This window comes from Vicia villosa, unplaced genomic scaffold, assembly GCF_029867415.1.
Source record: "Vicia villosa cultivar HV-30 ecotype Madison, WI unplaced genomic scaffold, Vvil1.0 ctg.000244F_1_1_3, whole genome shotgun sequence".
In the NCBI taxonomy this organism is placed as follows: Eukaryota; Viridiplantae; Streptophyta; class Magnoliopsida; order Fabales; family Fabaceae; genus Vicia; species Vicia villosa.
The window spans coordinates 99981-126372 of record NW_026705096.1 but is presented as its reverse complement, the minus strand read 5'-3'; the positions used below and the strand labels follow the sequence as shown (position 1 = coordinate 126372).

The following is a 26392-nucleotide window of genomic DNA, read 5'->3' as shown; positions in this document are numbered from 1 at the left end:
TTGATTCTCAAAGAAGGACGTCTAAAGACGAAAGCCAGAATTCTCTGGACATAGCTGTGTTTGATTCAATGTCTAAACGTTACAAACTAAATTTCCTATAGATCCTTGAAAGAATTGCATTTGCATTCATAACATCGCATAACAGGTTTCTTACAATAGGTCTCTCATCTTTCCTCGCTGTTTATTTCAGCATCATGGATCTCGAACAATCAGTTAAGGATCTCCAAGCTCAAAACACTGAGTTCCAGGCCTTGATTCTGAATTTGTCCAAGGGGCAAGATGAGCTGAAATCCCTTCTGACTAAGAAGGAAAAGAAGACCAAGAAACCTAAAGGTGTTCTCAATCTGGGAAGAAGGTTCAAAGGCCCTCTCAAAAAGGTTGAAGAAGCTGAAACTCCCAAAGAGGGTAAGAAGACTCGAGTGAAAAAGCTTAGACCGATCTTGCAACTCAGGGATGCTGAAACCTCTGAAGACAGTGGTGAGGATGAGCAAGATGATGATAGTATCAAAACCGATGCAAAAAGTAACCACGAGTCTGCCAAACTCTCTGAAGAAGAAGAGGACTATTACCATGAGGACGAACATCCCGATGACAAATACAAGATGTTAGAAGAGCGTCTGAGAAGCGTGGAAAATCAGAAGATACCTGGGCTGGATTTTGAAGAGCTTGGACTTGTTCCTGGGGTTGTTATTCCTCCAAAATTCAAAACTCCCGCCTTTTCTAAGTATGATGGAGTCTCTTGTCCTAAACTACACTTGAGGTCTTATGTAAGGAAGATTCAGCCTCACACTGCTGATAAGCGGCTCTGGATCCATTTCTTTCAGGAAAGCTTATCTGGAACTCAACTCGAATGGTACTATCAACTGGAAAGTACCAACATTCATACCTGGGAAGATTTAGTTGTTGCTTTCTATAAGCAATACCAATATAATTCCGATCTCGCACCAACTCGCATGCAACTACAAAGCATGTCTATGGGACCTAAGGAAAGTTTCAAAGAGTATGCTCAGAAATGGAGAGATCTAGCTGGAAGAGTCAAACCTTCCTTGGCTGACAGAGAGATGGTAGATATGTTCATGAATACACTGACTGGCCCTTTCTATAGTCATTTGCTGGGAAGTTCATCATCTGGATTCACTGAGCTTATACTGACTGGGGAACGTGTCGAGAATGGCATCCGAAGTGGTAAGATTCAAGTGGCTACATCCTCAAGTACTACAAAGAAGCATTTCAATGGGAGGTCAGATTCCAATGCTGTGTATGGGCAGAAAAGGATAAACCATGATCAACATATTGGGGCAGTTCTGAGCTCCACACCGGCGCCTCAACAAGGTCGTCAAGACAAACAAGTTACACCCAGACGTCAATTCACAAAGATCAACACGTCGCTAGCTCAAGCTTTACAACATCTGCTAAAGGCAAATTTGATCACCCTGAGGGATCCTCCTAAGAATCCTAACACCTCTGCTCCTAGTTATAAGCCCAATGCGAGGTGCGCATATCATTCTAATAGTCCTGGGCATGACACAGAGAATTGTTGGCCGTTGAAGAATAAGATCCAAGATATGATCGACGCTGGTGAAATTGAGTTCGACCCTCCTGCAACTCCTAATGTGATCACTGCTCCCATGCCTAATCACAACAAGATTGCTAATACTATGGATGTCTAGAAGGATGAACTTTTTAGATCATTAGATTTACTTTTGTTTGCAATTTCTATTCTGTTTGTTTAAACATTCGACTTATGACAGACACTATCTGTTTTAATAATTATCATCAGTGCATTGCATATGTTTGTCTTGAATACATTATTTCGTTATCATTCATTTCAAATCACGTATTTACTTTGCATATGTTTTGTGTTTATTCAACTCCTGCTAAGCTGTAAGCCTTTTGAGGGAGGATGACGAAAACGATACCGCAACCTCACACAGTATGCTTTCGAGCGGACTATGCTGACGATGTACAGGCATTGTTTCAATTCCTAAAAAGTGGAGATATAAGGATGTTAATCCCTCGTCAACCCCTTTGAGCCTAAGAAGTAGAAGTTTCTTTCTTGTACTAATTAAAACCCTTGATCATAACCTGGGGTAGGGTAGTTCTCGGTTAATTTGGCTGTGCATTCATTTTTAAGAGAATCATTCAGTACACTTTTCAACGAAGGTTTCAATCACAAGTGTTCATCCGCACACATCAAAGAAGTGTTGGAGATGTCAATCAAAAGCAAATAATGGTCTATCAATCATTAAGTAAGGCAGTCAATATCTTTCAAAAAAAAAAGAGAGAAAAAATACATATACAAAGAAAAGCCTGCTAAGTCAAAAATCAAAAAGAAGACTTAGGCAAAAATCAAGGCATCCCGCTGACTGTAAGCTCAAAATAGACAGTTCGGGCAAAAGTTAGGGATATCAACAAAAAAAAAAAAGAGAAGTCAATAAATTCCTGAAAAACACAAAGTTGTAACTACCAAAAGGAAGAAGTGACTGCCATCTCAAAAGTTCTCTGTGCTGGTGAACTATCATCATTATCAAAGACGCCAATCCAAAAGTCTCTTGGAACCTGAATGCATAAGTTGAATTAACTAAGCATTAGGACCGAAGATCATCACGAAGAGGGGTGGGTACAATCAAATTTTGAGCCTTTATCTTTTGTTGCTTAAAACCGTGAACCAAGCCACGTTACAACCCTTGAAAGTCCTAATTGAAGCATGGTTAGTTCGAAAGCATACTGTCACCAGAAAGGTATCCTGACTCCTTAAGGTTTACCAAAAATGCTGAGTTGATATTTCATTTTTTACAAATATCATGTTTTACAAATATCACGTTGTTACAAATATCGTGTTTTTACAAATGTCATGTTTTTACATCTCCTGTTTTAATGTTTTTCAAAAAAAAAAAAAAAAAAACTCAAGACCAACATATGCATTGTATCTTATGAATACATTATTAAACATATTCTGATACATAATTTCAAATGTCAGCAACAGAAAGAATTTGCACACGGTACAACTAATGACTGAAAGTTATCCCGAAAAACACTATTATTCCAAGAAGCCATGTCTCTGACGTATACAAGGGGCATGACATGTTTTGCCCAATCAATCTGGGGCAATCAAGTCAAGATTCCAAGAATATCTCATGGATGCTCGAACAATCAGGGGCATGCATCCAAGTATATCTAAAGCTACTCCACAATCAACGTGAGACATTGTCATGAGCCTATGATTACTGGGGGCATATCGCCCATAGTGAACATCTCATAAGGTCCTCGCGAGGCGAATCTTTCCAAAGCTCGTACTAGCAGGGGAAAATTTATGCAAGTCGAGTTTGGCATCTTGATCAATCTTCAGTGGTGTGTCCTAATCAATACAAATCCATGAATGGTAGTTACCATAATACTGGGGGCAACTTTCAAGACATCCACATCTCCCCACAGAGCCAGATTCGTAAGATCATATCCCCACAAAGTAATCATTAAGAAGATATCTTCAAAAGTTCTCATCCCGACACAGATATGGATCCCCAACAGAGTTTACATCTTCAACACTGTTGTTTCTCCAACACTTTGCTCTTCGCCAACATGGTTTATTAATGTCTTTATTCCCAATCAGGGTACATCAAGTTACTGATCATCCCCAAGCAAGAATCATAAATCCCCAACTGTACTTCCTCAAGACAAAATCAAACGACAAAATCACAATGATACAGAGATTTATTTTCTCAAGATACTCCAAATAGCATAAATCATTTTCATATATCATGTGTCATAGTAAATTCATACATAACATACATACGCCTCATTGCCTATGCATAACACTTTCATTCATAAACATTACAATGCATGCATCACGACATTGCATAAAACTAATGTTTCTTTTTTCAGCTTATTTCTACAATCAAATAAACATTGTCTTCTAGATATAGTGCAGAGATAATCAAGTCAACGATTTAATTCTGACGCTTATTCAAGACAGAGATTTAGTTCTGATACTTAATTTTGGATATCTTCCAGAGATAGTTCAGAGATAATCAAGACAGAGATTTAGTTCTGATACTTAATTTTGGGTATCCTCCAAAGATAGTTCAGAGATAATCAAGACAGAGATTTAATTTTGACACTTAATTTTGGATATCCTCCAAAGATAGTTCAGAGATAATCAAGACAGAGATTTAGTTCTGACACTTAATTTTGGATATCTTCCAGAGATAGTTCGGAAATGATCAAGATGAAGATTTAATTCTGACACTTAATTTTGGGTATCCTCCAAAGATAGTTCAGAGATAATCAAGATAGTTATTTAATTCTGACACTTAATTTTGGGTATCCTCCAAAGATAGTTCAGAGATAGTCAAGATAGAGATTTAATTGTGACAATTATTTCGAAGATAGTTCAGAAATAATCAAGACGACGATTTAGTTCTGATACTTAGTTTCGAGCATCCTCCATGAATATTTCAAAGGATTTAGATCGAATTCAGTCACTACGAACAGTGCTGACACGATCAATCTCCAATAAACTTCCTCTCAAGGCTTCGATGGCATCTTTAAGCCCATCTCCGACAAAAGTCTCTACTTCAGCTAGGGCAAATTTCTTGGTATTCTAGTGTTCAATCCTCTTCTACCTTCAGATTCCGACTGGCATACAATCCACTCTACATCTTCAGGTTTAAGAAAATTGAACAGGGGCAGCTGTCATACCCCAAAATTTGCCCATACTATTTTTATTGTTCAAACTCGGATCAAGGTTTCAATTCGAAGATTGGTCACTCAATCGCTCGGAAAGTCAATAATCGACTGGTCGACCTAAAAGTCAACTGTGGTTAAAATACAGTCAGAACTTCTGATTTGTGGGTCAACATCAATATTTCACTGTCAGATGCATCATTTGATCAAAGGTTGATCATGATCCATCAAGAAAATATCAGAAATCCACAAAAGAATAAGTCGGCTCAAATTTGAAAAATACACAAGTAACAATTCAAAGAATTTAGAGATTATTCACTAATGGGCCTACCATTTGAATATTAAATTGACCCATGATCTTAAAGAAATCTCTTAAACCCATCATTCTATTCTTGTGATATTTATTTTAAATTTATTTATTTAAATATAAAATAAATTATTAAGATATGAGATAAAAGGGATTAAATTAATATTTGGTCTAGGCAAGCAAAGAATTGTGAAGAATAAGGTGAAAATCGGATCAAGACAAAAATAGCAAGATTTTATATGGATTCCAAACAAAATATTTTTGCATTCAAAGCAAGATTTGTCATCAAAATTGTTAACCTAATTTGTTATATTATATATGCACAAGAATGACAAGGATAAGAAACCTTTTTTTTGGCTGGAATCGAGACCCTATCCTCAAGAAAAAAAGCGTGAAAACAAAGGAGGCCGCATAGGAATTTGGGAGAGTGTTTCCAGCCCTTTGAAGGATTAAGCAAGTTTCCTTGGTTCTCTCTGAGTCGAATTCAACCCTCACAAACGATCGAGACACCCAGAATCATCAACGATTCATCTCGGTTTGTTCTACTTTTAAGAAATCCGATTGCATCGATTTACATTGTATAAACATATTTTGATCATAGATTCATGTTTATAGTCATGCTTTAAAGCTTTCTGGACCTTTAATTCGATTTCTGTCACGGTTCGATGAATCCACCATGGATAGGGTTCATGAACCTTCAATTGGGATTTCTTGCTCTAAGCAAAATTGGCTAAAATAAATAGTATCGTTGGATTCGTTGGACAATTTCCAGTCGATCTATGGTCCTGGTTTGAATTTATGCTCGGTTTTTGTTAAGTTTTGATCTTGCAGGGTCTACAGCAACGCGTTAAAACCGTGGGCAAAAGTCTGTTTTCCAGAAAAGACCAAGGTTGAAGATGAAGGGTCCAGGGCGCGAGCTTTTCTGTTTTAAAATTTTAACGTTGTCTTTTCATATATTATGTAACGCAGAGAAATAAAAAACAACGAGCGATCGTAGCTCAGATGGTTGAGGGGCGAACAACAAGACCGGGGTTCGAGTCCTGTTGCGTGCGTTTATTTTCTTTCATATTTTCTATCTTTGTTCACTTTCAATCACAGATCCCATGCACGCTATTTACCAGAGTCCCTCATGCACCTCTCGGTCCCAGCCATTGGATCATGGTACCGTCCAATCCAACGCATCTGGACGCGCCAGTCTACCATACACTACAGCAGCATCCCTCACCTGATCCAAGCTAAGTTTTTTAATTTCCTTTTAATTTAATTAAATAAACTTCTTTCTTTTTATTTTATTTTACTATAATAATAATAATTTCTATTTCAAATTAATATTTGTATATTTGTTTCTATAATATTTATTCATATTTAATCGGAAATATATTCTCACCGATTTAATTATTTATTTCGATTTTTATTTATTATATTAAACTTAGTCAATTTGTACCCTAATCAGGGTTTACGAAGATCACTCCCTACACTGAAAAATCTTTTCTTTTTTTCAGGATTATTTTCAGATACCTCCCGACAACGCGCCCGATCAAGATTCAAAGCTAAGTACCCTATTTAATTTAAAATCTATTTTGGTTTCCTTTTAAATAATCAGGGTTTGCCTTGCCTTCATCTTTTTTTTTTTTGCCTTTGCTCTTTTCAGGGTTAGCAACATGATTCCTCCCAATCATGCGCCTTCAAAAAACCGAAGCTAAGTATTCGACGCTAAAAATTGAAAATCTATTTTATTTCCTGTTTTTAGGGTTTGTCTTTTTTAAATAAACATTGCCTACACTCAATTTTTCTGCCTCCGCCTTGCCTCTTTTCAGGGTTAACCTTAAAGCGTCCTCTAGCTATTAACCCTATCAGATCAAATGCGAAGCTAAGTCCTTATTCGTATTTTATTTCTTTTTGCCATTTTTCTTAAGTTAGGGTTAACTCTAATTGTCAATGAATTAGCCATACATTCACTCTATTTTTGTTTGTCTGCCTTTTCAGGGTTCGTTGATCGCCAAAGCTACGAGTTTGGTAACCCTAAAACTTAACCTCAATATTTTATGCTTTAATTATTATTACTTATGTCAAACCCTATTAAGGGATCCGCTGGTTACAATTTCCCTCCCCCATATCTGTTTTGATTATATTATTTAAATGCGTGGTTAGTAATCCTAGGGAGTGCAACCTTTGAATTGAACATAGAATCACTAAATTTACAAGATAATATATTCGAATATAATCACATGATTGGTGCACACACGCACGCTTTTGGGTAACCTCTCTGTTGCCTTGTTGCCTGTTGCCTTGTTGCCTGTTGCCTTGTTGCCTGTTGTCTTGTTGCCTTGTATTTTTTGCAGAATAGCCAGTCCCTCGAATACGAGGATACCTCAGCCATGTTGCCTCGATTAAAGGTCATGGTCCCTAATGATGCTGCCTTCGATACACTAACATGACCTTGACCCTCGAAAGTTGCCTACGGAAAAGGCTGAGGTATCTTCTGGTTGCCTACGAAAGGCTATTCTGATCCTTCCCCTTAGACTACCTGCCTCTCTATGGCATGGGTTAGTCTTTGGGCGAACGATAATTCGATGACCCTTCTACCTCCAAACGAAAGGCTTCCTGCCCACTTATGGCAAGGATTGACCCTTTCATTCTGAAAGGCTAAAAAGAGACCTATCATCTGAGTTTAAGGTAATTGCCCCTAATTGCCTTGCCATGCTCTATTTTCTATATTCTTTCTCAAAATTCTTCAAAAACTGGCTACGCTCATTTTACGAGCTAAAGTCCATTTTTTCCTCTTTCATCTACATTTTCTGAAAACGAGCGAGCAAAGCAATTAAGAGCCCATGGAAAACCATGGATGCAAAGGGTGCCTTACACCTTCCCTTTGCATAAATTACCCCCCGAACTCAGATTTCTTTAAAAGGTTTTTTTCTGTTTCTTTTAGCCTTTCCGATTTAGTTTGGATAAAATAAAAGTCGGTGGCGACTCTTGCTTACCGCGACATTTCGATTATAAAAAGTCATTTCACCGTATTACAGTTGTCGATGCAAGTGGGAGGTTAATCTTGAAGGCTCCTATGTCACATAATAGAACCTTCAAGATTGAACTCAATGTGATGGAGCACGAGTGCCTTGCAACTGTAGCTAGCATAGACGAATGGATATGGCACTATCGACTAGGCCATCTCAACTTCAATGATATCAGAGACTTGAAAAGAAAGAATATGGTTTCAGGACTGCCAGAAACCGACATTCGAAACAAGGCATGTGAGGAATATGTGCAGGCAAAGCAGGACAAGAATAGCTTCAGCAAGGATGCGGGAAGTAAGTCAAAGGCTATTCTCGAAATCATATACTCTGATGTATGTGGTCCTATCCAGGTGGATTCGAATGGAGGTAACAAATACTTTGTTACATTCATAGATGATTTCAGTCGAAAACTATGGACTTACCTGATAAAGAAGAAAAGTGAAGTGATCGAGGTATTTGCCAAGTTCAAATCTATGGTCGAAAGACAAAGTGGTCGGAAGCTCAAGGTTTTGAGAACTGATGGTGGTGGAGAATATGTGTCGAAAGACTTCGACATGTTATGTGAGAAAGAAGGGATTGTGCATGAGGTGGTGCAACCCTACACTCCACAGCAGAATGGAACTGCAGAAAGGAAGAATAGAACCATCATGAATATGGTGAGAAGTATGTTGAAAGGCAAGCATTTACCTAAAGAATTTAGGGGAGAATCAGTGTCGACTACAACATACATTCTGAACAGATGTCTGATGAAGAAGCTAGAAGGAGTTACTCCAGAAGAATGTTGGTCTGGTGTGAAGCCTAGCTTGAGTCATCTGAAGGTATTTGGATCTATAGCACATAGACATGTGCCAGATCAGTTAAGAAGAAAACTTGATGACAAGTCGAGTCAAATGATTCTTATAGGATATCATTCGACTGGAGGATACAAAGTTGTTTGACCTAGTGAACAAGCAAGTAGTGATCGGTATGGACGTGATCATAGATGAGCTTAAAGAATGGGATTTGACTGAAAATGTCAAGAAGGATTCAGTGAAATTTTTTTATGACGAACCAGGTACTGAAGGTGAAAGAGAACAAGTTCGACAAGAAGAATTCAGAGGTGATGCAGGCCCAAACAGACCTCAGAAAACAAGACACATGCCTGCAAGGTTGCAAGAATGTGTGATTACATCAGATGATGTAGTCAATGATGAAGGTGAAGTGGTATATTACGCTTTCTACGCAGATGTCGAACCTCTCAATGCAACCGAGGCATTGAAGGATTCGAAGTGGGTGAAAGCTATGAATGAAGAATTAAAGTCCATCGAAGACAACAATACTTGGTCACTTGTCGAATTGCCTCAAGGCACGAAGGCAATTGATGTGAACTTGGTATACAAGGTGAAGTGTAATCCCAAAGGTGAAGTGACTCGACACAAGGCAAGGCTTGTGGCGAAAGGATTTCTTCAGAAGGAAGGAATTGACTTCGATGAGGTTTTTGCACCTGTTGCCAGGATCGAAATGATCAGGTTGGTTGTTGGTCTGGCGAACATGAACAATTGGCACATGTGTTAGATGGACGTTAAATGTGCATTCCTGAATGGACCCTTAGACGAAGAAGTCTATGTTGCACAACCAGTTGGGTTTGTGAAACATGGCGAACATAGAAAAGTGTACAGGCTGCATAAAGCCCTGTATGGACTAAAGCATGCTCCAAGAGCTTGGAAGAAGAAGATCGACAGTTTCCTAAGGGAGAAAGAATTTGTGAAGTGCACAACTGAACATGGGCTATATGTAAGAAGAAGCAAAAGTGAATTGCTTATACTATGTCTCTATGTCGATGACTTGTTGATAACAAGTAGCTGCAAGAAAGAGATCGAAGACTTCAAAGGTGATCTCAGCAAGGAATTCGAAATGTCGGATTTGGGAGAAATTTCATACTTCCTTGGCATCGAATTCTACAAGAGTAGTAGAGGCTTGATGATGCATCAAAGAAGATATGAAAGTGAAATTCTCAAGAGATTTGAGATGGAAGAATGCAATTCGACTTCGATACCTGCTGAAACAAGATTGCAACTGTCGAAGAACCCAAATGAAGAGGATGTCGACCCAATCCAATATAGAAGACTTATTGGGTCATTGAGATACCTTTGTCACACAAGGTCTGACTTAGCATACAGTGTAGGTATGATAAGTAGATTCATGTAGAAGCCAAAGGTACCACACCTAGCAGCGGCGAAGAGGATACTGAGGTATCTGAAAGGAACTCTCGATTATGGGATTCTGTTTCCTGCAGTTGATAAGGGAAAAGAATTCAAATTAGTGGGTTACACCGACTCGAGTTGGTGTAGTGATGCTGAGGATCGAAAATCCACAGCAGGATATGTGTTTATGCTAGGTGGTGCACCAGTTGCTTGGAGTTCGAGAAAGGAACCAGTAGTGGCACTATCATCGTGCGAAGCAGAGTACATAGTTGCTTCTCTTTGTGCATGTCAAGCAACATGGATGGTGAACTTGGTCGAAGAGATAACAGGGAAAGATCATGGAGCAATTACCATGAAGATCGACAGTATGTCAATTATCAATCTGGCGAAGAACCCGATAGCACATGGTCGAAACAAGCACATCGAAATGAGGTTCCATTATCTTCGACAACAGGTAGCTAAAGGGAAGATGAATTTGGAACACTGCAGAATTGAGAATCAGATTACAGATATCATGACGAAGGGGCTGTTGGTCGAAATATTCAGAAGACTAAGAGCTATGATGAATGTAGATAGCTTAGACACAATGAATTAGGTAGTGTGTTAATTTGTAATTCCTTGTGTCGAAGCAGGTTGTTGCTCGAACACAAGGTGTGTCGAAGTGTGTAACAGTTTGTTACACAAATAGTGTGTAACAGTTTGTTACACATAAATTTGTTTTAGATCTAGATAGATTTGATTTAGATTTAAAATAGATTTGATTTGATTTAGTTCCAAAATAGGTATTTTGGGCTTTTATAGTTTTGGGTTTTGGCTTAGGGAGAAAGCTAACCTAAATCTATAAATAGGGAGTAACCCTTATTATTTGTAATCAAGTGAATAATTTGTATTCACAGAAGTTGCAGTTGCAAGTGAATAACAGAATTTCCACAGTTTGTGGGCAGAGAGAAACTCTGTAAAAAATAGTTCTTCTTTTTAATTTCCGCAAACCCTAATCCTACTTTTGTTCTTAATTTTATTCATTGTCATCTTTAACGATAAGGAATTACTCAAAGGTTTGAGAGTCTAATTCCAACACTATCTTTGATTATAAGACTTAGTAAATTTTCTTTTGTTCCTTATTATATGACATCTTTTAAATATTTATCTCATTAACTATATAAGTATTTATTGCCAACATAGGTCTAATTATACCTTTTTTCTATAACAGTAATAATTATCATGATAGAAACCTAATCTAATTCTTTATTATAAATGATAATTATCAGCAAATTTAATATAACTGTATGTTTTATAATTTATGTAATTTAATCAATATTATTCTATTTATAAGGGTGTAGGTTGTAGAATTCTATTACTTTTATTACTTTAAAAGAAGAATTAGTAACAGAAGATTAAAGATACGATATATTTTACACAATAAAATGTAATATTTAATTATGAAGTTCGGTCAAGTATATATAGGTCTCCGTCTCTGACATGTGGTTCTATTTTGTTGATAGTGATACTGAATGTAATTTTGTTTGATTAGAGAGACAAGATGTTACACACAGTGTTAAATCAATATGTGAGACAAGATGATTTCAAATAATAGATGAATGATTATAAAATATAGTAATAAATACATAAAAAATTGTTAATTCAATTCAATGAAACTGTACCCACGTCTATAGGGTAATAGTCTACTGGGAAGGAAATTCGATAGTAAGAAATAGTCAATAATAGACAACAGTCATATTTAAACTATCCTAAGTTCGACGCCTTCTTTTAATATTACTCGTAAATTTCAACTTAAACTCCTATAAAATATGAGATCCCCTCACTTCAAGTCAAAAACTCTCCAAAGTATTTATAAGTCTTTAGTAATAATAACATGATAAACTTCTCTAAAGAAAATCATAACTCTGTCTCTCAAAAAATGGTGGAAAATAACATAAAATAAAGTTGAACGGAACCAAGACACATTTTATTTCTCAATCACCAAAACATCCACTACAACTCTATATGATGAGCGATGTTTTCTCTCTTTATATAAGGTCAATTCGGCTAGTAGACCCATTAGATTTTCACAAAGAAATCCATAGAATATCCAATCTTTATCTCAAATGTTCATAAGAGACATTTCCAAAATAAATCATGTAGATTCTTGAACAAAATAAAATTTTCCAAAATAAATCACGCAAAATATAGAAAACAATTAATAACATACAATCCAAATATGAGTTGTTCTCAAAAGATCATGCAGAAATTGGAATCAAACAAAAATTTTCCAAAAAAAAAAAAAACACTCACACACACACACGAGTGGATAACTGAGCCAAGACGTCTCAACAATTTACATGACATTTTGCTTAACGTTTTGCTAATAAAAATAAGTCAAAGCACCAGATGAAATGATGTTTTCAGTGTACAATATCATGATATTTTGTGTGACATCATACCGCCAAAGCATATGTTTCATCCTCAACGATTGAGTGCAACTACTTCCAACAACAAAATAATTTACTTCTGTAGTTAAAAGAGAGACACAATTATGCTTCTTGCTGAATAAAAAAAAAATCAATTTGTTTCCCAAACATCTACCAGATGTGTTTTTCCTATCTTCAACATTGTTGGACGAGTCACCATAACAATAATCCATCAACAATGAGTTTTTATCAAGAGAATACAAAATATCATAGTCAAATGTTCCCTTTATATATTTGATAATACATTTATGTATTTGATAATACATTTAACTTGAGTGAGAGGGATAACCTTTAAATTGGCTAGATACCAAACACATACTCCCACCAAAAAGGTAATATTAGGGCAAATGGTTGTGAGATACAAAAGACTATCAATCATACTTTTATACATACTTTGATCAACAGAGACTCCTTGTCTATCCTTTGACAACTTGGCACGAGTGACTATAACTCTGTGTTAGTGGCGGGCATTATATATTACAAATTTATTCACCATGTTCTTGGTATATTTACTTCGGGAAATAAAAATACTATCTTCTATTTATTTCACCTAAAGCTAAGAAATTAGGTAATTGTTGGACATGTGACTCCACACACAAGGAGGTGAATTACGTGTTTCAGAAAAACTTTGGTTTGAAAAATATTTATAAATATTTATAAATTTTAAAACCATTTTAAAAATGTTTTAGAAATTTGCAGCGAAAATTAAGAGTGTAGCAAATAAAATGCAGAAAATAAAGAGTTAAGGGAAAGAGAGACAACACCATAAATTATAATGGTTCGGTCAAAAAGAAAAAGAATTAATCCTCTCCCTAATATTTGTTCTTGAGAGTATCTAGTAAATCTTAAGAGCTTTTTATAAGTTTGAACTCTCAAACTCCCTTATACAAGGAAAATTAAGATTTTGGCTAATTCCAACCAAACAACGAATAATAGAGAGAAGTAGTTAGTCTTTTTTCCAAACGGAATGAAGCAGTTACTCTTCTTTCCAAACAACAACTTTAAGCGATAAGTCCCCAATCTAAACTGAGATTTTACACAGGCTTATCTCTAACCAAGGGGGAGCTTTTGTACCAGGCTAAACTCATGAACCAGGCCAATGTTTTAAACAGGATGACCGCAAAACATTGAGATTTTATATCGAGCTAATCTCAAAGCTATGAAATTTTTTAACCAAGTTGAACTTATGAACCGAACATGGGTTTTTACCAGCATGACCATGAACAAATTTAAGATTTTATACCAGGCTGATCTTGAACCGATGAAAGATTTTGATCAGGCTGAGCTTTCAAATCTAGGACTTAAAGCCTAGATCCACAAAACTAAAGCTTTTAAATGAATTTAGATTTGAACCCAAACAAACGATCCCTTATGGATAAATTATTTAACCAAGGTATAATTTATTCCTTGGAGAATTTACAATACTATCCTTCCAGAATTACAAGATTCCTCACTAAATAAAAGGACCTTTCGCGAAAGCGCTACGACTAAATATAAGTGAGAGAAAGTGAAGAAAGTGTTTTTAGAGAGAGTGAGGAGAGAGATATGAAAACTCACAATTATGGATGTGAAAATATGACGGAATAAACCTCTATTTATAGGCTAGAGGTTGGCACAAAAGAGGAAAAAATTTGGGGCCAAAATTAATGAGCCAATCAATTGACATCAAGCTCCAATCGATTGGTTGGTCTAACAATAAATATTTAGAAGGTTTTAAAAGGAAATAAAATATATAGAGTTGTTACCTTTCATTAAAACATTGTCCTAAATGTTTAATTCATTTTTTGGCACTAACCCAATTGATTGAGTATAAGTGCTATTCGATAAGTCAGTACAAAAAATTGTCTAGAACTTTTCCTATAACACCCAAATCAAAAGAACGATTTCAAAATATTTTTAGAAATATTTTTCTTAAGTAAAACAAGCTTTAAAATTTTTTTTGTGCGTGTGTGTTATTAGTCGTATAATTTTACGAAAAAAGTTCTTGTCTTTTTAGAATACTCTATTCACTCAGACCCATTTAGACGAACTTTCACACTTTCTCTCTTTCACACTTTGAAGCTTCAATACTTGTCAAATACTCCAGTCATATAGACACTTGCTAGAGTTCTTTTTGGAGATGAGGCTTGAGATTTATTCTAGTTGAGTTCCATCATCAGATGATATTTGTAGTGATCATTTAACCCATCAAAACCTGCTTAGTCAGAATGAATCTTTGATTGCTTGTATTTAGTTGTCATCATCCTCATTTTCATCATTGAGAGCATGATAACTTCCTTACCTTGCAAAACATAGTTCCACAGTAAGCTCATCGACCATGCTCATTTCAAATCCATCTCGCATTCTTTGAACAAAATTATCCACCATCTTGCTTGACATACCCCCGTACACGATATAATCAACATATATTTGAGTTATCATAAGATTTCCGTCATCCTTATTTTTAAATCATAGTTTGTTAATTCCTCCATGCACATAATCATTTATAGTAAGAAATTTTGTGAGTATCTCATACCAAGCCCCGTGAGTTTGTTTGAGGCTATAAATAGCCTTTTTGAGATTGTAGCCATTATTAGGAAAACATGGATTAACAAAGCATTGGGATGCTCTACATAGACTTCCTTATTCAATTATCTATTTTGGAAAGCACTTTTCACATTCATATGGTAGAGTTTAAACCGAAGGAGAGAGACAAGACAAGAAACAAGAGCAAATGTCTTATCAAAATCAACCTCTTTGATCTGAGTGTATCCTTGAGCCACAACACGAGGTCTATTTCTAGTAAAATATCAATTCTCATCAGACTAATTCTTATAAATGCATTTAGTTCCAATGACATTTTGCTGAATCTAGTCTAGGAAAAGCTTTAATAATTCATTTAAGTTCAATTGAACAGACTCTTCCTGCATAACAATGACCGATAACTTAACATTGAGGGATTCTTTCACATTTTTGGGTTCAATTTTAGAGATAAAGCACGTATTAGATATCATTTCTATGTAGTTAACATGTTGTTTTCTTTATTTAGCGACTCCTTCATCCAAGTTTCCTATGATATTGTCAATATGATGCTTTTTCTTTACCCTTGACAATGGTTTCCTCCTCAAGCATCTTTAAGTGTTTAAATTTGGTAGTGAGAAGTTGAAGTCTTGACATCTAAACTTTAGAATTTCCCTCACGAGCCACTTCAATATTTTCCCATGCCTTTTTAACTCTGACGTAGGTGTTAATGATCTCGAAAATGCTATTGTCATCTTCATTGTAAATAGAATTAAGAGCACAAGAATTTCCTTGAGTAACTTTAGTTTTAACAGGGTCCCAAGTATTTTTCAATTTTCACAAATTCAGAACCATCATCAGTTTTGATCATATGAGGTAGAGCTGTCAAAATGGGCTACCCTCTCCTAAACAGGGTGGCCCTGGCGGGCCTTGGGCTTTTTAGGGCTAGGCCAAAAAACCTTATTATAATATGAGCTGCAGAATTATTACCCGAGCCCGACCCTAGATGGGCTTCGGGCTACCCGACCCTAAACAAGCTTTTTTAATTTAAAAAATTAAAATAAAAACCTCGTAGTATTTATTATAAATAAAATTAAAAGTTATATTATTTGAAACATAATACATTTTGAAGTACTATATTATCTTTTATAAATACTCTAATGTGTTTTTAAATACAATGCATGTCTAAATTATATAGAATGATACTCGGATATTTAACATAAGAAAAAAACTATTAGAATCCAGTAAAAGAGTATTGATTATATTAGTGTTTATTATTTAAAAGAGAAATATCGAATAGAATAGAGATAAAACTTAGTGAGGTGGGAAAAATCAATATGTTATTTTTTCGTAAAACAATATAAATATAAATATAATTTTTAAAAATTTATAGCTATGTGGGCCTAACGGGTTGCGGCCTAATAAGGGTTGGGCTAAAAAAGCCCTGAAAAATATGGGTTATAATTTTAAGGCCAAAACCCTAGAACTTTACAAGCCTGGCAGGTCGACACACATGGGCTAACCCATTTTGACAGCTCTAGTATGAGGTGTCCATCCAATGATAACAACTTTTCAGGTCTTTTTTCCATGGACTTGAGAAAAACAACCATGCGAGTCTTTCAATAGTTATAATTTTTTCCATCAATAATTGGTGGATAGTCAGTAATACACGACAGTTTTATCTAAGCTATCTCCAGTTCAGAACCATTTTCATAATATTGCCCATAAATTTCAGCTCAAGTTCCCTCTGAATCTGATATCTCATCACTTCCACTCAAACACTCTCTCAAGTGTTTATAAGTTTTCAGCAATAAGAATGTGAGAATTTCATGAAATAAAACCACAACTCTGTCTCTCAGAAAATGGTAGAAAATAATATAGGACATAGTTAAGCACAACCAAGACATTTGTTTCTTAATTTAAAAAATATCCACTACAAGTCCATATGATGAGTGATGTTTTCTCTCTTTATATAGAGTCAATTCGGATAACATGCCCATTAAGTTTTCACAACACAAGTCCATAACATCTTCAATCTTGAACAAAATAAATCTTTTCAAAAGAGATCTTTCAAAAATAAATCATGTAGATTCAGCAATAAAATAAATCTTTTCAAAATAAATCACGCATAATCTAAAACAAAATAACATACGATCAAGATATACTTTGTTCCTAAAAGATCGCACAAAATCGGAATCAAATGTATTCTATTATATAAAAGTTCACCAGTAGATAACAATGCCAAGATGTTTTAACAACGAGTGAAATTTTGCTTAACGTTTTGGCGATTAAAATAAGTTAATCCATATCTAATTAGAGTGAATTAAATTTATAATTTAAATGACAACATTAAACATTTAAGCAATCAAAGTGAAACTTAAAATTGTTCGAGGAACAAAAAGTAATTTAATCTCAAAATAAAAATAAGAGAAATGTTATTTTTTCGCTAAAAATGACACCTACACCGTAGTTTTATACGATTTTGTCTATTTATTGTGTTTAATAATTACTTTTTCTTTTTTTCTGACCCAAACTAACACATAGTCATGATGTATTTTAGATGATGTAATATATGGTATTTGATTTTTGATGTTAAAGTAGCAACCCTCTAAAAACAATACTAATTGGTAGTGTAAAAATGAGTTTAAGGGACCTAGTGAAAATGATGAGCTTTTTTCTTCTTTAGTGATTAGTTGATTTTTACATTTTTGGTATTTTTATAATGCAGCTATCTTGATATACTTGAGACTAACCAAGATATTGAACACAATGAGACTTTGGGGCATTTCATTAAGTCAAGAGGATATTCAGAATCGTTTCAGAAGGCTTATCTAGTATGATCAATTTACATCTTACACTAAATTTTTATATATGTTTCATAAACATATTTAACCACTTTGTTTAATGTTGGTGATACATTTTAACATTTAAATGTGTAGATTCCACTTTGTAGTTCTATTTGGCCCTGTTCCTCTTCTGAAGGAGTTATGAACTTTTCTTCCTTTTCAGTTCTATCGTTCTTAAGTAATCACCGTTTACTTGAGGTACAAGAAACAGTTGAATAATTGTTCCTAAACTATTCTTATTTAATTTCGAACTGAAAGAATATATAGTATAGAACAAGGTTTTAAAAAACGGTCCGTTACCAGATAACTTGTTGACTCACTTGGTTATCTTTGCAGCTCTTTTCCAGTCCTCAGAGTAAGATTGTTGGATGGAACTCCCAAAAGTTTATTAAAAAGGTGCAGTGTCAATTATACTTTTGATATCATATATTCTAACATGAATGATATGTGTATCAATGAGTTAGAGAATGAGAATAATGAATTTGTGATTCAATGTTCATATGTAAAACATTATAGTCATTAATTATTAGTTGGAAAAAACAGGCGCAGGAAAAACTTATGAGCGAAAACTGTGAAATAAAAATCAGTTGTGAGGTGCATTTGGTTTCTTCATCTGATAAAGGTTGGTTAACTATTTCAATATGAATATTGATAACTTTCTTTAGATAGTTAAGATATTTTCTTCAATTGATTGAATGAAGTTATTATAGTAATTTTCGAAAGCTTCTTGCAGGATGTGTCGTTCTGTGTAAAGATGGTTCAAAAGAAATGTATGATGGTTGCATAATGGCAGTACATGTCCCTAATGCTTTGAGGATATTAGGAGATGAAGCAACATCAGATGAGTGTAGAATACTTGGTGCTTTTCAATATGTAAATAGGTAAACTCTATCCTCATTGTCAATGTGGCTATAAATATTTAGTCAAGACCTTACTATTTTATCTGTATATGCAGTGATATATTTCTGCATAGTGACAGAAGTTTAATGCCTCGAAATCCTATAGCATGGAGTGCTTGGAATGTTGTTGGAATTTCCAACAACAATGTGTGTGTGACTTACTGGATTAATGTTCTTCAGGTTATTACCAACACTTCTGATTGAAGTCGTGTCATATTCCGATGGGAATGATAATTACATTCAATTTTTCAAAATATTATCGGTATCAATGTTTCGGTAAATAATTCTATTTATTACGACTTGTAGAATATTGAAGAAACAAGTGAAAACTTTTTTGTAACTGTGAATCCAAATCATACACCGAAAAACACCTTGCTCAAGTGGTCAACTGTGTATCCAGTCCCAACAGTTATTGCATCAAAAGCATTACATGAGTTGGACCATATTCAAGGGAAAAGGAAGATATGGTTTACAAGACCATTTCAAGGTAAAACCTCTAACTCTACATCTATATCCGCTTTACTGTGATCCAAACATATTTTTGTGCTTTTCAGGTTATGGATATCATGGAGATGGATTCAAGGTATTAAGAACAGTTTGTGCATGGGATCTTAATCAGTTCTGTTGTAACATTTCAATTTCAACTATGTTTGAAAGGAGCAAAGAGAGTAAGCGTTAAGGTTTCGGTTTCAGGCTGGCATGGATGCAGCACATGATGTTCTTGGAGGAATTTGTACCCTTCAAAGCAACCTAAAATACATGATACCATCTTGGAGAGAATCAGGAGCCCGTTTTTTCGTCACTAGATTCTTGAGTGTATTTATAACTACAGGAAGTTTAATGTGAGCTTATCTTAATTTATTTCAAGCACTTTCAAAATGATAAAGTTTGAAATTAGACAGTTGAAGAGTCACTAATAATACATTTGTTTTTCGGAAATTTTAGGCTATTGGAGGAAGGAGGAACAATATTTACATTTGATGGATCGAAGAAAAAATGTTGTTTAAAATGTGTTTTAAGAATTCATAATCCCCAGTTCTATTGGAAGGTTTGTACATTTTTAATTCATTGGTGAATGGTTGATATCAAGAAATAAAACATGAATAACATGAATATGTTTTTCAGGTTATGACAAATGGTGATTTAGGTATTGCAAGTGCATATATTGATGGTGACTTTTCATTTGTTGATACAGACAAGGGACTTCTAGACTTCATTTCGGTAACCATATTGATTTTTATCTATACTATTACTAACAAAAAATGTGATGATATTTTCATACTTTTTTGTGTTTTTTAATGTAGATTCTCATAGCTAATAGAGATTTCAATGCATCTAACTCAAGAGTAAAGAATAGGTAAGCTCACATTATTAAGTAATGTGTTCAATCTTGCATTAAATGCAAGTGTTATCCAATAGCGGCTATAGCATTGCAGAACTTGAACAAATCGCTATTTTCTGTGATCTGCTTCTTGTACCGATTTTGATGCTTTAGGGGTTGGTGGACGCCCGTTTTCTTTACGGCTGGTTTAGCATCTGCGAAATTCTTCATCAGGCATATATCAAGGAAAAATACTGTCACACAAGCTCGCAGAAACATCTCTATGCATTATGATTTGGTATAGCTCACAAGATCATTAATTAGTTATAGCTAAAAACATTCATTTGTTCATGATGGTCTTCATAATTAATTATATACATCAATATTGTGTAAGAATATAACACTATTTTTTCACCTTTTTTATAGAGCAATGAACTCTTTGCATGTTTCTTGGATGAAAAAATGCAATATTCATGTGGGGTGTTTAAGGTAACAATAATGTTTTGTTTGATTCCAAAATTTATGTAAAAGAAGTCTTTTGTCTCTCCCTAGAATGCAGCATCATTGATGATTATTTTCCTTCATTTCTTTGTTACAAAATGTATATGCTAGAATGAAGATGAAAACTTGAAAGATGCACAGATGAGAAAAATATCAATTCTTATTGAAAAAGTGAGTGGAGTTTCTTTGAATTACCTTGTATTCATATTTTGATAGATATCATCATAAAGGTTTAATATGATAATCATTTTTAAAAAAACCTAGGCTCGAGTCGATAGAAAACATGAAATTCTCGACATTGGATGCGGGTGGGGAGGTTTTGCAATTGAAGTTGTCAAACAAACTGGATGCAAGTACACTGGAATCACTCTGTCAAAAGAGCAGCTGAAATATGCAGAAAGTAAAGTTAAAGATGCTGGACTTCAGGTATTATCCGGGTCGTCTTTGATGGTGTGAAAAACGGACTATTGTACGGTGTAAAATTTGACACGGTTAAACTGTGGCTAAATAGAACCTTATAAAATATTTGTCATGTGAAAAATAGGGCCGTATTTATTTTCTACAGTTAAACTGTAGTTAATCTACACAAGGCCTCTAAAAACTTAAGATAGTTAAGGTTATTATATAAACAAAGCTTTGAATTGTTTTAAATTTCAGGATCATATAACATTTCTGCTTTGCGACTATCGCCAATTGTCCAAGACAAAAAAATATGATAGGATTATATCATGGTGAGCTTTTTCGTTATGTTTTTCTAACAATAAATTTACCAGTGTTTTCTGATTAAGTATATTACAGTGAAATGATTGAAGCTGTTGGTCATGAGTATACGGAAGAGTTCTTTAGCTGTTGCGATTCAGCATTGGCAGAAGATGGACTTATTGTTCTCCAGGTATTATGAAACATTCGTGTTCGATATCGAATATTTGTTGCAATTAAATTGTCGCTAACAACTAACGATGGTTGTCGTATTCTAGTTCACATCAATACCAGACGAGCGCTACGATGCATACAGATGCAGTTCGGAGTTTATAAAAGAGTATATTTTTCCTGGCTGTTGCATACCTTGTTTGAGTAGAGTAACATCAGCTATGGCAGCTGCATCCAGACTATGGTATATGTTACACTGTTAAAGCTTCTAATGAGCATTTCTTTCGTTTTATCATCTTACATATATATTCTTCCGCAGCGTGGAACATGCTGAAAACATTGGAATTCATTATTACCAAACTTTGAGATGGTGGAGAAGGAATTTCATGGAAAACCATAGGTATGTTCTTAACTTCATTGATATTTTATGTACTTTTGTATATCCAAATAAAGTAACTAATTAGATTGGTTAGTTATTGAAAATATTTTATTTATCTTTGTGTCAGCAAAATTCTGGCTCTTGGATTTGATGAAAAGTTCATTAGAATATGGAAATACTATTTTGATTATTGCGCTGCTGGTTTTAAGTCACGGACACTTGGGAATTATCAGGTACTACCTCTTTGTTTGTTATCAATTACAGAAAATGATAAACCAGAAACACAATATGATAGTGTGATTATGCAGAACCACTCAAAACAGAAAGGCATAAAAATGGAATAATGCAGCAATGTAGACAAGTAATTATAAATCGGCTTTTATATTCAAGAGACAGAGAGACCTACATAATATGTTTTGTTTTATGTACATGTAGATGGTTTTCTCACGCCCTGGAAACAATACTGCATTCGTCAATCCATACGATAACTTAGCTTCTTAATTTGCTCAATCTCAAGAGGAGATCGATCAATCGTCTACACATTCTATCTTTATTTGTGCTTTTTTATTATATATAAATGAGATCAATTATGTAAGAGTACTACTCTTGAAAAATAACTAGAATTCGATACTCCCCCATTGAGTAATGATATGTTCCTGTTCCAAGAACAGAATCCAATTGATAGAGCTTGCGAACCATGATGGACATTGAACTTTTGAAGACCAAAGCCTTCATTCATTCTAACCACTTAGAGCCAAAATTCATCTTATTCATGATATATCTTATATAATTTCAAGATACACAGTCATAAGCTTTTTGAAAATCCACCTTCACCAACAAGTAATCATTATTGTTTATCTTGGAATAGGCCAAAACTTCATTCACCACCAACACTCCATCTTGAATTTTTCTCTAAACTAAGAAATTTGATTGGCTTTTTGATATCAGTCTTTCCATTACCTTATATAGTTTTGATGCTAGAAATTTTGCTAGGATCTTATATAAGCTTCTTATCTAGAAAATTGATCTATATTCTTCTAAAATTTAAGCACTATTACAAATAATACATTTCATGACAAAACTTTCACCTCGTATAATCAAAAATTGAAGGTATAGATCCTAGGAGCGTCATGTTTAATTTTAAAAAAAAAAATACAACTTTTTCCCTCGGTTTCTTATAAAACTGAGGCAATATAGCTACCAGTTAATGCATTTGAAGTTATTTTATTTTTCAATTGTTTAATTAGTATTTCTCACTTGACGTCTTTCTAACTTCTTATTTTTTTCATTTTCTATTAGAATTTCTCGGTTACATTATCCAACTAAGAGGTAATATATTTTGCATCAATATTTTTAAATTATTATTTTCAAAAGCCCTTTTTAATTTTCTATTTTATATATTCATCTCTCTTGGTTTTCATCAAAAATTGATGTGATAGATTTTTTAAATGAATTCTTAAAATTTGGCGCTATGTGGCTTTTTTATATTTTCTATTTTTAATAAATATATTCACGTCGATTTTTATATAAAACTGGCGTGTCACATATTTTACATGAAATATTTCATTGCACTAGCTAGTTTCTAACTTTTCATTTACCTATCAACGCTCATTTGAGGTACATCATCTCTATCCCAACCATAACTCTTCCAACGCTCATTTGCATGAAATACTTCAGAGCACTAGCTAGTTTTCACTCTTATCAAAAACTCTTCCAATAGATATTTTTCAAAACTCGTACATCATCTCTATTCCAACCATAACTCATTTGAGGTATCGGGTACGTACATTTGTTCTTCTTTATCACGTTTGAGGTTTATATCACTGAAATGGTTTATATCAGTGAAATGATTTATATCACTAGTACATTTGTTCTTCTTTATCACGTTTGAGGTTTATATCACTGAAATGGTTTATATCACTAGTACAGTCGTTCTTCTTTATCACGTTTGAGGTTTATATCACTGAAATGGTTTATATCACTTAAATGATTTATATCACTAGTACATTTGTTCTTCTTTATCACTGTTGTGAATTCAATGCCAAGAACAAAGTATAAAACAAGGAACGAATAAAGAACAAGAAAGAAGAAGAACACAAGAATTGGTTATAACTGCTATTCTTTTACTTTCTCTTAGAAAACAAGATTACAAGTTTACTAGAATAACAAATAACCTCTCTCACCCTAAATTAGGATTTGCAGTATGCAATGATGAGAGACTAGTATGCTATTTATAATAAAACCTAACATACTAACTAATGGGATTTTTCCACAATGCCCATTACACAAGCTAACTTAATAAACAAGTTAACTTAACAAATTAAGGTTTAAACACTAAAACCTAATTTAATATGCTAACAACCATAGCATCTTCGACACCAGCATGTGAACAACCTTCGACTTCATGCTTAATCATGTCGAACCAAGAAGCTACCCTTCGAACATACTAGAGTTTGATCCAATATCTCACAAATCTCCACCTTAGACCTAACTCTACAACATCAAGGGAACAAACTAGCTTTCTTCATGCAGCTTTATCAACTGCATACAGTGGAAAAACTTGTAACTCGACAATGAATTGGTGATCATATCGGCAGCATTGTGATCTGTCGAAACCTTCAGCACTTGGACTTCTCCATGCTCGATTACTCCTCTGACGAAGTGCAACCTCACATCGATGTGCTTAGTTCTCTCATGATATGCTAAGTTCTTTGACAGGTGTATTGCACTTTGTAATACGGTGAACTGACTTTATCGAAGCGTCGCGGTTAAGCAAGAGTCGCCACCGACTTTTATTTTATCCAAATATCAGAAAGGCTAAAAGAAAAGGAAAAACCTTTTAAATAAAAACTGAGTTCGGGGGGTAATTTATGCAAAGGGGAGGTGTAAGGCACCCTTTGCATCCATGGTTTTCCATGAGCTCTTAATTGCTTTGCTCTTTTTGAAAGAAAAAGGTGTAGAAAAGAAATAAGACTTTAGCTTGTAAATAAGCGTAGATTTTTGAAAGTTTTTGAGAAAAGGGTAGAAAAAGATTTTAAGCCAGAGCAAGGCAATTAGGAGCAATTACCTGGTTAGATGAAAAATGTTCTTTTTAGCCTTTCAGGGCTATCCCTGCCATAGGAGGGCAAGGAAGTCCTTTGATTTGGAGGTTGAAGGGTCGTTGAGTTATCGTTCGCCATAAGACTGTCCCATGCCATAGAGAGGCAGGTAGTCTAAGGGAAGGATCAAAATAGCCATCTTCGTTAGGCAACCAGAGGATACCTCAGCGCTTCGTAGGCAACTTCGAGGGACAAGATCATATTTTGGCGAACCGAAGGCAGCATCATTAGGGACTTACGATCTTTGAATGAAAAGAGGGCAACATCGCTTAGGTGTCCTCGTATTCGAGGGACTTTGGCTATTCTGCATTAAAACACAAGGCAACAGGCAACAGGCAACAAGAGGGGTACCATAAAAGGTGCGTGGGTGCAACAATCACGTGATTAATTCATAAATTATCTTATAATTAGTTATTCTAAGTTCAATTCAGGGTTATCGCTCCCTAGGATTACTAACCACACAATAATATAATATCACAGTTTAAGTGCCTTCAAGGCCACATAATACAACCTCGAAGCAGATACAATATTATGGGGAAGGGGAAAAAGAAACTAATGGACTAGCAGTGCAATAGGTCTGACATAAATAATAATTAAGACAGGAAAATAAATGAGGTTAGGTTTTAGGGTTACCGACTATTGAGCTTTGACGGTTGGCTAACCCTGAAAATTGAGAAAAAGAAAACAAATACAAAGGGTGAGTGCATTCTCAATTCATTGACAGTTAAAGCTAACCCTAATTTTGAAAAAAAAAACAAAAGAAAATTAAAAATAAATATGAAATAGGACTTAACTTTTGATCTGATATGGTTCGTAGTCGGAGGTAGCCTCGGGGTTAACCCTAAAAAATTGGCAAAGCAAAGGCAGACCAGAAAAGGAAGTGAGTGTAGGCGGAGTTCATTATATTTGAAGGCAAACCCTAATTTTAAATAAAATAACAAATATTTAAATAAGGATTAAATCGGGACTTAGCTTCGTAATAGGCGAGGCGCATAGTCGGAAGAAACCCTGTTGCTAACCCTGCAAAAATGCACAAAGAAATATTTTTTCAGTGTATGGCTAATTCTCGCAAACCCTGATTCGGGCGTAAATTAAATAAAATATCAGATTTAATTAATTATTGGTTTTTTAACCTAATTAATTAAATCGATGGAAAAAGATAAATTCGATTAAATATATGACATTCTCATAATTTTTTATTAATTAAAAGAAATTAATTAAGATTTTATAAAATATTTAACTAAATAAATCAAATTAAATCAAATTAATTAACATAATTGAAATTAAATAAAATAAAGATTTTCTAAAAAGGAATTAGAAA

The 26392-nt window shown here is 34.5% G+C and overlaps 1 protein-coding gene across 2 annotated transcripts in view; it reads left to right on the top strand.

The window, feature by feature from the left end:
• LOC131625833 (uncharacterized) overlaps nt 1–23101 on the top strand; it is a 78939-nt gene extending 55838 nt beyond the window's left edge. The window contains exons 3-24 of one of the 2 annotated variants that reach the window (XM_058896663.1): nt 17886–17991; nt 18097–18201; nt 18340–18399; nt 18547–18625; nt 18737–18884; nt 18959–19082; nt 19209–19389; nt 19457–19485; nt 19596–19744; nt 19848–19950; nt 20028–20123; nt 20207–20259; nt 20398–20521; nt 20650–20712; nt 20836–20895; nt 20989–21150; nt 21382–21455; nt 21523–21616; nt 21702–21838; nt 21914–21994; nt 22101–22206; nt 22282–23101. In XM_058896663.1, the coding sequence (XP_058752646.1) occupies nt 17886–17991; nt 18097–18201; nt 18340–18399; nt 18547–18625; nt 18737–18884; nt 18959–19082; nt 19209–19389; nt 19457–19485; nt 19596–19744; nt 19848–19950; nt 20028–20123; nt 20207–20259; nt 20398–20521; nt 20650–20712; nt 20836–20895; nt 20989–21150; nt 21382–21455; nt 21523–21616; nt 21702–21838; nt 21914–21994; nt 22101–22206; nt 22282–22317 (2170 nt within the window). In that variant the 3' untranslated portion in view covers nt 22318–23101. The remainder of the gene's footprint in view (nt 1–17885; nt 17992–18096; nt 18202–18339; nt 18400–18546; nt 18626–18736; nt 18885–18958; nt 19083–19208; nt 19390–19456; nt 19486–19595; nt 19745–19847; nt 19951–20027; nt 20124–20206; nt 20260–20397; nt 20522–20649; nt 20713–20835; nt 20896–20988; nt 21151–21381; nt 21456–21522; nt 21617–21701; nt 21839–21913; nt 21995–22100; nt 22207–22281) is intronic. The other variant, XM_058896662.1, reaches the window with a different exon arrangement.
• The last annotated feature ends 3291 nt before the right edge of the window (nt 23102–26392 follow it).